The sequence below is a fragment of the Pelophylax lessonae genome (assembly GCF_965119305.1).
Source record: "Pelophylax lessonae genome assembly, chromosome: 8".
Classification (NCBI taxonomy): Eukaryota; Metazoa; Chordata; class Amphibia; order Anura; family Ranidae; genus Pelophylax; species Pelophylax lessonae.
Genome location: NC_138775.1, coordinates 113,304,813 through 113,316,508, shown reverse-complemented (window position 1 = coordinate 113,316,508; position 11,696 = coordinate 113,304,813). Strand labels below are relative to the sequence as shown.

The 11,696-nt window shown below is 43.7% G+C and overlaps 1 protein-coding gene across 1 annotated transcript; it reads left to right on the top strand.

The window, feature by feature from the left end:
- Positions 1-7,728: 7,728 nt before the first annotated feature.
- Positions 7,729-9,695, top strand: LOC309562167 (E3 SUMO-protein ligase ZBED1-like; the record flags this gene model as incomplete). Its single annotated transcript, XM_082266290.1, has 2 exons — positions 7,729-8,554; positions 8,647-9,695. 2 exons carry the CDS (start codon positions 7,729-7,731, stop codon positions 9,693-9,695), a joined length of 1,875 nt encoding a protein of 624 aa, XP_082122416.1.
- Between the last annotated feature and the right edge of the window lie 2,001 nt (positions 9,696-11,696).

Genomic DNA, 11,696 nt, shown 5'->3' with positions numbered 1-11,696 from the left:
CACAAAACTGGACTATCTGGGTCTAAATCTGGACCCGGCCTCAGCCAGAGTGTTTCTTCCTCTGGAAAAACTCCAGACATTGCAGGAGGCAATTCAGCTTTTGTTGTCCAGCAGACGGTCATCCCTCTGGGCTTGCATGCGGGTGCTGGGTCTGATGGTGTCTACCTTTGAGGAGGTTCCGTTCCACACGAAATTTCTGCAAAAAGAGATTCTGTGAAATGAGACAAGAATCTATGGTCTCTAGAGGTGGCTTTGTTCTCCGGCACTTTGACAAGTAAAATTCTTTCTCCCCCTGTGCTGGACGGTTGTCACCAGACTGTAGATTAATGTACTGGAACTCAGAGCGATCAGACTTTATCTGGATCATTGGACGATTTGTCTTCAGGGGTGTCCAGTATGAATTAAATCGGACAATGCCACAGCCGTGGTTTATGTCAATCGCCAAGGTGGCACAAAAAGTGTCCTGGTGGCTTGGGAAGTAGCTGGCATTCTGAGGTTGGCAGACCTATTAGTTCCAGCCCTCTCTCCTGTACACATTCCAAGGAAGGTACAGAGGTTTGTGGCATGGTCTCAGGATCCTCTGGCCAATGCCACAGATGCATTAGGGGCTCCTTGGAGTCAGTATCACTATTTGTACTCACGGATAGACCTCTGAAAGGGTTGGTCGCTTCTGCTGCGACCATTTCCAGATGGATCAGGCAAACAGTGATTCAGGCCTATTCAATTAGGGGTCAGGTTGCTCCTTTCCCTGATAAGGTGCTTAGTGCCTCCTGGGCCTTCCATCATGAAGTATCAGTGATGCAGGTATGCAAGGCCATCTGTGCACACTTTGACAAAGTTTCATAAGGTGAATATGTTGGCATCTTCGAATGGATGCTTCTATTGGCCGCAAGGTTTTGCAGGCTGCTGTTTAGAGGACCTGGTCCTCTTTGAGGGTGTATTGTTTTTTTCAGGTGAGCTCCAGTTATTTAGGGTTGAGCTTCATGTAACCTGGTTGGCTATGGTTTAACCTTGGGAATTCTTTCTTACTCTTCCCACCCCTCATGTTTGACACTGCTTTGGGATGACCCAATGGTCAAGAAATATCAGGAGCTGTGTCCATCAATAAACAAAAGAGAAAATTGGATTTTTGACTTACTGTAAAATCCATTTCTCTTATGTTCATTGGCGGACACAGCATCCACCCCTCTGTGGAGTTGGCTTTTTTTTCTGTCACTGATTGTAACAGTAACAGTGCCTAGAGGTGAGAGTGGGAGTATACTCCCTGGGACTGCCCCATAGGGGTAGTCAAGCTTTTTCCTGCCTAGTGTCCTACTCCTGTAGGGGGCAGTATAACCCAATGGTTAAGAAGATAGAGTTGTGTATGTCAATGAACGTCAGAGAAATGGATTTTACAGTAAGTCAATAATCCCATTGTTTCTTCTGGGATTCTCCTAATTCTAAAATGATATCTTCTTGATCTATTTTCCAGATCATAAAATTTAGAAAGGGCCATCTCTAGCTTATTATGAAGGTCCTGTATGCGATCAGTGTTCTGGTTAGCTCTAGCAACATTAGCATTTAGTTTATTTTCAATGGCTTCCATGCGGGAGTCCAGATTTTGAATGTCTGCTTTGATATCATTAGTAATTCTGGCAGCAGTGTTAGAGAGGGCACGGTCCAGCATTTCTGAGAATCTAGCAAACATTGCTGAAGTATCCAGTGGTTTTGGGTTGAAGTAGCCTGCATTAGGGACCACGTGCTGTGTATGTTTGGGCCCTGCCTCCATAGGTGACAACAGTAGGTCATCTAGTGTTTGCTCTATGAGCAACTCAGTCGATGCTTGGTAGTTTGTGTACTCACGGGTGTCCCAGTGCCCAGGCTGAGAAAGTGAGGGGTGCCAGGGGAAGCGCTCTCCGACGCCATCGGGGCCTTGTGTGAAGTAATAGCTGCCATCTTGGATTCCACTTGCGGGCCTGCACTTGAAGCTATTTTGGCTCAGAGGTCCCTCTGGGCCAAGCCTGAAGACATGGGGCGAGAGGGGTAGCAATCCCCTTGCTGGTGCTGCTGTGATAGTGTGGATCAAGGGGTGCTTGGCACCAGGGAAGGCAAAGAACAGCTGGAGCAGAACAGAGCTCCCGTTTTAAGCATCCATCGCTAAACCTGCCGTGCATGTTCCTTTTCAGGCAATTTTTTTTTCAATCAATAATTTTTATTGAATTTCAAATACAAATGAAAAAACAGAAAATCACATCAACAGGATGTGATATAAGAAAATAACAACAACAAGGTAGAACATTATCCAAAAGTGGATGTTACAGTGTTCAAACAATAGTTATAAGCTTCGTACAAGAGTGCTTTGACATCATGCATGTAAAGGTTAACATAGTTTAGTCTGATGATTGGAGGAGAAGAGAGGAGTCGAACCACCCCGACTCAGAACCCCTAGGGGAACTATGTCACCAAGCCACGGGTCATTGACACCCCCAATCATCCCCAGGATCAGAATGAGTAGAACTAAGTTAAATAAAAGGTTACATTATAAACTTCTAGTATCAGGTGTTAAAGAGGAAGTAAACCCTCCTCTGACACTTTAACCTATAGGTAAGCCTATATTAAGGCTTACCTATAGGTAGTGTAAATATCTCCTAAACATGTACCGTTTAGGAGATATTTACCTTACATGCAGCCAGTGATGTCACTGGCGCATGCGCTCTGAAGGAACGGCCGCTGGTGCCGTTTCTTCAGAGCCCCGTGCCGTGACCGTCGGCTCCCAGGCGCGTGCGCGGGAGTGACGTCACCGCGGCTCCGGCCAATCAGATGGCCGGATGCCACGATCCCGGAAGACGGGCGACTGGACATGTCGCCCATCATACAGGTGAGCGGGCGGCACAGCGGGGGCTCGTTCTTAGGTAAGTATTTCATAATGAGCTAGTATGCGATGCATACTAGCTCATTATGTGTTTCTCTTTCAGGTTACAGAATAAAAAAAAAAAAATGTTCATGGGTTTACAACCTCTTTAAATAGGGCCACTCCGACCAAGCTTTTTGAAATGTGTGATGGGTTAAAGCATTGAAGGATAAAGCTTTTTCTAGTTTATAGTTCTCATTAACTAGGATAATTGCCTCAGAAAGATTTGGGGTGTCGGTGGTTTTCCACTTACGTAGTATTAAAGTTCTGGCAGCCGAAAGAAGATGTACAATCATTTGTCTATATGTCAATGGGTATAGTTCAATGTTTAGATTCAATAATGCTAACTCTGGTTTGGGAGGAGTTAAGATTCCAGTGATGGATGCCATACATTGGAAAATTGCTTTCCAAAAGCTTGTAAGGGAGGGACACTCCCAGAGGATGTGCTGTAAGGTACCCACTCTACCACATTCTCTCCAGCACAGTGGTGAAAGGGAGGGATTCATCTTAGATAACCTATATGGAGTGAAATACCACCTATTAACAATCTTTGTCATCATTTCCCAATGGTTTGTACAATGTGATAGTTTGTGAGTCGAGTTGATCGCTATTTGCCATTGCTTTAGGGTGAAAGAGTGATTAAGCGTTTTCTCCCATTTCAGCATATGTGGCGATTTAGTTTTGAGGGAATCCGAAGTAAGGCAGGAATAAAAGAGGGATATACCTTTAGTTGGGGGCGGTACTGTGGAGATGAAATTCCATGTTTGGGAATTAGTTAGTAGTTCTGATAGTGGGTGTTTGGCTAGAGTGAAAATGATCTTAGAGATGGTGAGTGATAGGTCATGAGGAAGGGAGAATTCCTGGATAATTTCTTCTTTTTCTTTAAGCCTACAATTTCTGTAGAGTTGTGTTATGAGTGATAGACCGTAATCCCCCAACTTAGTGACGTTAAGCTTTTTAAATTTAGACTCTAATATCTTAATAGGAATATCACAGGTGTGGAAAAGGTTTACTGTGGGTGTTAGTTTGGAAATAGCTCTCCAAGCTTACAGAGAAACTTTGACTGTGATGGGAATGTTGGGGCAGTTCCAAGGTATCCATAAATCACACTGAAGCATGAGTGTTACTAAGTCTTCCTCAATGAATGCCCATAGTGGTGTTTCACTACTTGTGAACCAATGTTTTATTTGGTCAAGCCTTGAGGCCCACCAATAAGCTTGTAAGTTTGGTAGTCCCGCTCCTCCGATGGATTTGTGTGCAGTGAGTACATTGAAGGCTATGCAGGCTTTTTTCCCTGACCATATAAATTTCCTAATAATACTTGTAAGGGCATTAAACTGTGTTTTGGGCATGGGGACGGGTAGTGCTCTAAATAAGTATAAGATTTGAGGAAGGATGGTCATTTTTATTACCGCCATTCTCGCTCCCCATGATAGGTCATTTTTTGAGAAGTTATTAAGGTCTTCACAGATTTTTTGCTTTAGGGGTTTTAAATTCGAATGGATAAGGTCAGAGGTTTGAGGTGTGATGGTAATGCCTAAGTAAGATATTTTCTCATCTGTCCATGAGAAGGGGCAGTTTCCTAGCAAACGTTCTTTTGTGTCAGGACAAACATTGAGGTTCAGGATCAGTGATTTGGAGTTATTTACTTTATAGTAAGAGATCTTACTGAAACAGGTAACGATAGTGTGGGCTGCAGGTAGGGATGATTCTGGAGATGTCAACATCAAGATGATGTCATCTGCGAACAAAGTAATCTTTTCTTCTGTGTTGCCAATAGTGAAGCCTCGTATGTTGGGAGAAGTTCTTATTGCTTCGGCTAGGGGCTCAATGGATAAATTGAAAATTGTTGGGGAAAGGGGGCAGCCTTGTCTTGTGCCGTTTGACATTTTAAAGGGTTTGGAAAGCGTTCTAGACGTGAAGACTTTGGCTGTAGGTTGGGAGTAAAGGGCCATAATTGCTGAATATATGTTACCCTCCAGTCCAAACTTACATAGGGCGGATGACATATACATCCAGTTGATTCTGTCAAACGCCTTCTCTGCGTCTAATGTAAGCAGCAGAGAATGCGTCCGACGTTTTTAGTCTATATCAAGGACATTTACAATTCTCCTAGTTGCGTCAGATGTTTGACGCCCGGGGATAAAACCTAACTGATCTTTCCGGACCAGAAAGGGTAGTACCCTCTGCAGACGTTTGGCCAGTAGTTTAGCAAATATTTTGAGGTCTGTGTTTAAAAGTGAGATCGGTCTGTAGTTTTCGGGTTTCAAAGGATCTTTCCCCTGTTTAGGGATTGTAGTCACATATGCTCCTAGCATTTCTTTTGGGAATGATGACGTGTTAACCGCTTTTTGGAATACATCAAGTAGAAATGGCGTGAGGGTGTGTTGAAATAGTTTGTAGTACTCACTTGGGAAACCATCTGGGCCCGGTGATTTGCCTTGAGGTAGGGATATTATTATTTTTCTAATTTCGTCGATAGTTATGGGTGCATTAAGCATTTGGAGTTGGGCTTCAGAGAGACGGGGCAGATTAAGGTTCTCTAGAAAGGCTGAAATATCTGTACTTACTGGTTTGTGGATTGTGGGATCTGACTCCAAATTATAAAGTGAGTAGTAATATCACACATGTGACCTCCTCTGGACCAGAAACAATACATACATCCAACTTGAATATGTATACACCTTTGTGAAGGAGGTGAGGAGCCATATGTCCATGTCAGGACATCCTCTATGCTTGCAGTTTATCTCCTCTGGACCACAAGTGTTAAAGTCATCAATTTCAGCTTACAATTTGCTTCATTTGTGTATTGGAGTGGATCAATTACTATGTTTGGACTGTGTATATCCTTTTCATCATGACTGATAAATCTCTTTGCAAGTTCATCGCAGTAGCTTGTGGATGGGGAATACATACAAAGAAATCATATGACAAAATGTCTTTTGACTATAGGTTTATCTAAAAGAAAATCTACTGGTTGAATAAGGTATGTACATGTATCATAAATGGATCCATGAAAGAAATCTGCCTTTTTTCCATACTATATGATTGTTTACAACTCTACAGCTGCCTTTTGGATGGACTTCCATATTGCCAATATATATTAGAGGGGTGGCCACCCACGACGATTTGAAAGATATGATATAGAAATTAAGTATTATTTAGCCCATAGAATTTTTGAGGTAACATAACATAAATGATCCTAACAGTAGGAGTAGGCAGGCTGGGATTTTTTTTTTTTAAATATGTTGTGTGATATGTGTGAATTTTAATTTTTTTGCAATAAAGGTCAACATTTCTATGTTAATGGGAGTAGCTTCACATCTGTTATTATCATTCTTTCTCTCTCACGCTCTCTCTCGTTCCCCTCCCCCTTCCCCTTTGTGGAGACACTAGGACCTTATTTGTGAGAGAGTCCCTTTGTGCAAGTAACTGAATAGTTCGGTAGGGGTTAAGCACTATCCATTTTGGAGTTGAGTAGTTGAATTTTCTTAAAATAGTGGAACAGGCGCTGGCGCAAAGGGGTTAAGTTCATGCAGAGGCAGTGAAGGTATTATCACTGCAACACCTGACCTTTTGTGCCTCCCTAGCCTTCAGATTGTAACAAATGGGGTTTATTCACTAAACAGGTGATTATGGACAATTGTCAAGGTATTTTCAAAATATAGATCAATTGTGAATAGGGCTGGGCGATAATGCGATATCGATATATATCGCGATAGTACCGTTTTCGATATCAATAACGATATCCGGTTCGATATTAGGATATGACAACTTGAAAGTACTTTTTATTCCCTGGGGGTCCAGCCAGTTCGTGATCCGCCGCACAGTAACCTCCTAACTCCCCAGTAACGGACCACCGCCTCGCGCCGCGCCTGGATGTGACGTCAGCTGCGGGCGCGCTGTGATGATCGGTACAGAGAACTCCCCCGGCCTGGATGTGACGTCAGTCAGCTGCCGGGAGAGGAAGCGGGCGGTGCGTACAGGCCAGGGGCTGTGATAGGATAGTACCTATCCTATCACAGCCCCTAGCCTGTACAGACGCACCACCCGCTTCCTCTCCCGGCAGCTGACTGACGTCACATCCAGGCCGGGGGAGTTCTCTGTACCGATCATTACAGCGCGCCCACAGCTGACGTCACATTCAGGCGCGGCGCAAGGCGGTGGTCTGTTACTGGGGAGTTAGGTGGTTACTGTGCGGCGGATTACGAACTGGCTGGACCCCCAGGGTGTGGGGGCTGGCTGCATTACTAATTAGCATAAAAAGCACAAGGCATTACTAATTAGCATAAAAAGCACAAGGCAGCATAAAAAGTACTTTCAAGAACTGGCTGGACCCCCAGGGTGTGGGGGCTGGCTGCACAAGCCACAAGGCAGCATAAAAAGTACTTTCAAGAACTGGCTGGACCCCCAGGGTGTGGGGGCTGGCTGCACAAGGCAGCATAAAAAGTACTTTCAAGAACTGTTCTAATAAGGATAGCAGGAGAAAAAAAAAATTGTACATGTACAACAAAAAGTAAAACTGAAAAAAATAGTACTTTCATTCAAGTTTCTTTCAACTAAAAAAGGTGGCCGGTTATTACTGGGGAGTTCTTCTTCTCTCTCTGTACCTATCACAGCGCAGCCCCTGGGGGTGGTCTGGTACGTCAGGTCAGAGTCAGAGTGTCCACAGTCAGAGTGTCACAGTCGGAGTCAGACACACATATACAGCAGCGTTTCTCCGGACTCCTCCTCAGTCCTCCCTCCACACAGTGAGCTCTCTTCCCTCCCCGCCCAGCCCTAGTTGCTAGGTTACCAAAAGTGTGAGAGTGCCTTTGTTAATGCAACCAATGCAAAAAATGAGTGCCGCAGCGAGTGAGGAAATTGTAAATAAAAGAGGAAAAGTCAGCTCGCCAGTATGGCAGTTTTTTGGATATTATAAGTCTGACCGTACTCAGACCAATGTCGTCTGCAGGTTATGCAAGACCATCGTACCTACCAAGACTGGTAATACCACAAACTTGTTTTACCACCTTAGCCGCGCTCATCCTTTGGAGCACAGCCGTATTATCCGTATTCAACCAACAACATCTGCAATACCGCACAAGCAGCAGACCACCATGGAGAGGTACTCTGCATCAGTGCCTTATGACAAAGAATCTAAACGGTACAAAGATATAACGGAGGCAGTGGCGTATCATATAGCCAAAGACATGCTTCCGCTTAGCACTGTCGAGAAGCCAGGTTATAAAAAGCTCATACACGTGCTTGACCCACGCTATGTTATTCCTGGCCGAAAGTACTTTTCTAAGACTGCCATTCCTAAGCTGTATGTAATGTGCAAAGAATCTGTGCAGCAAGAAATATTGTCAGCCAAGTACTTTGCAACAACCTCTGACCTGTGGTCAAGCCGTACCTCTGAGCCATACATTAGCTTGACCATTCACTTCATCGACAATGAATGGGGTTTGAAAACCAGATGTCTTGAGACTGCATATTTCCCCGAAGATCACACAGGAGAAGTGATAGCAGAAGGCTTGAAGGAGGCACTGTTGTCCTGGAGTCTGAATGAAGACAAAATGGTGTGCATCACCACAGACAGCGGGGCAAATGTAGTGAAGGCGACTTCACTGAACAACTGGACACGGCTACAGTGTTTTGGCCATCGTTTGCACTCTGCTATTGGTGAGTAGCTTTGTCATTTTAATGCTCGTCATCAATGTTGTACACAATCTATTCTATTATCAGTTATTTACACTGGCATTGTTTTTCTGCAGGTGCTGCAGGAAAAGATAAAAGAGTGGAGAGGGCTGTAGGTGTGTGCAAGAAAGTGGTATCTGCCTTTTCTTACTCGTGGAAGAAAAAGAGTGCGCTCTCTAAAGCACAGGAACGTCTCCATCTTCCCACACACCAGCTGGTCACAGAGTCACTAACCAGGTGGGGCTCAAGACAAAAGATGGTGGCAAGGGTCCTAGAGCAACAAAAGGCCATCATTGAAGTTCTGTCTTCTGACAAAAACAACAGACACCTGATCCCAACATGGCAGGATATTGATGTCCTTGAGTCAATGCATGTGGCCTTAACTCCTCTCCTGGAGTTCACAGACTCCCTTTCTGGGGAGTCATATGTGACGGTCTCGTACGTGAAGCCTGTGCTCCACCTTTTCCGCTCCAGTTTTCTGAAAGTTAATGAGGGGGACACTGAGCTCACAAAAGAGCTAAAGACAAAGATAATGACTTATCTCGACGAGAAATATGCTGACCCTGACACAGATGATCTTCTTGACATGGCTACCTTCGTCGACCCTAGATTTAAAGGCCAATACATCAGACCAGAGAAGGTAGGGGCCATTCAAATGAGAGCTGTGTCTGAGATCATGGATGAAGACCAGGGCCAACAATCACAGGCAGGGCCTTCTGAAGGAGCAGCAGACCAAGGTGCAGAAGGAGGAGCTGCAAGTGGACCACCTCTGCCACTGGGCGTGAAGAAGCAACGCAAGTCATTGGGGAGCTTTTTCAAAAAACAGTGCCAAGATGATGATGCTTTGCCTCTCACTGAAAAACAAAAAGTGGAGAGCGAGCTGGAAAGTTACCTGAGGTGCCCTGATGCAGACAGTGAGTCTAACCCTCTGGACTGGTGGAGGCTACATGAACACAACTTCCCCAGATTGTCCCAGCTGGCGAAAAAGTACTTGTGCATTCCAGCCACCAGCACCCCCTCAGAAAGAATTTTTAGTACTGGGGGTAATATTGTTACATGCACCAGGGCAGCTTTAGACCCAGAGAAGGTCAACCAGCTGGTGTTCCTAGCACAAAACCTGGACTAAAATATACTTGATTCTTGAATAGTTCAACTAAGTATGATGATTAAGAGTAAGAATAGCTTGAAGACTGAGTTACTTTTTCATATTTCTGCAGGTTTTATATTTCAAGCAATGTTACTACTGTAGGTTTGTTTTTTATGTTACACAGATGTACTGTACCTCTACCTCAGTTTTACACTGCACATACAGTACATAGCAGCTGCTACTACTACAGTGCATTACAGCATAGCCAGCAGCCACATTCACACTGGCAATCTGAATCCTGACACAGCTGTGAGGGGCTAGATGTGGCTGCCGGCCCTGTTAACTGGAATGATAGGTCGCAGCCATTCGTGGCTAGCTAGCCTTAAAGTGGTTTGTTAGGGCCAGCTTGGCCCAAATTACAGGCCAAGTTCACCTTTTGGAACATGTTAGTTTCAACTTACAGCCTATGCAGGTTGCAGTTGGTTGGTGCGTTTTTTTTTGTTTTTACACATATTTGATGCAATGTGTGTTTTTGGGATGGGTGTTCTGTCATGCGGTAGAAACTAAACACTTTATTCACCAGAGGGTGAACAGCTAGTGAACCAGGCTCCTAGCACTAAACTTGCACTAGGTTTCTCTGTTTATATTTAACAGTTTGCACTATTTTATTACACTTTATTAAGCATTTCTTACATTTTCTTTCATTTTGCACCTAAATGTAAGATAATTGTTAAGTGTTCATTGTGACTTATGTTTACATTTTAATTATTTGAGTTTTACATGGTTGTGTTGACATTTTATTGTCTTAAGAACTGAGGGGATTATTATGATCAGACTCAGAGGAAGGTTAAGTTTAAAATAAAAATGTTTAAATGTAACATTTTTCTCCTGGTCCTTATTTTAAATGGGTAATAAAAAAATATCAATAATTATCGATATCGACCGATATGAAACACTGATATCGTGATATAGTTTTCAGCCATATCGCCCAGCCCTAATTGTGAAAAAATAAAAATTATCTATTCATCTCTGATTTGTGTTCATAATGTCCTATTTACTGAATAAATTCATACTTTTATCATAAGCTGCAAATTGAGTTCTATAAATAAAAAGATACTCAGCAATCATTATTATAAGAGTGTGTGTCTGTGTGATTGTATATACAGTATACTGTATATACTGGGGTGCACAACCTAATGCAATAGGCTGCGCAAACCTATGGTTCTACACACCATTTCAGTGGAAGAATCTTTGGTTCCTTTACACCCTCCTCACCCTAATTTTCTATATTATAATTCCTTCTTAATACCCAAATCCTAACCTAAACTGTGAATGTAAATAATGGCTTCCATAAATATATGGATCTAAAAACTAGGCGGTATCTGTACTATCCATCAGCAGTTCTGGATATCCAGTTAGTTATGGGGTGCAAAGGAATGATTTGCATAGCTCTGCCCACTATGCCGACATGAGAAATAATCGACTTATTTTAGAGATATGTAATGGAATGAGGTATGTCAAAACCTGCTGTTCTAAGCAGAGGCGTACATAGGGTCTCCAGCGCCCTTGGCGAGGAGCTGTATCGGCGCCCCCCCCCTCCCCTCCCCTCTCCTCTTCCCCATCTAGGTGTCTTTTGCAGAGCAGACACTGATGCAGCCAAGTGTAAATGAACTTCACTGTCCATTTACACCCAACTGCCCTCCAATCTCTTGTTGGGATCCCCTTTTGTTCATTTTTAGCAGATCAGAATGGATTAGAGGTGCAATAGGTGGGTTTAAATGCATACAGTTGTACTGTGCTCGGGTATATGGAGGTAATATGGATGCATAGTATGAGATCAGCATACCTAGGCAGGGATAGATTATTCCTATGCTGTGTGTGCCTGGGAATCTGTCCCGTGTTGGCCCAGTGTAAAGCTCTCCAGTGGGCAAACATTGTGTCAGGTGTGAACAGAAAGAGAGGGGGGTTAAAAGAGAGAGAGGGGGGTGACAGCAAGAGAGAGAGAGAGAGAGATAGAGAGGGGGAGGTGACAGAGAGAGA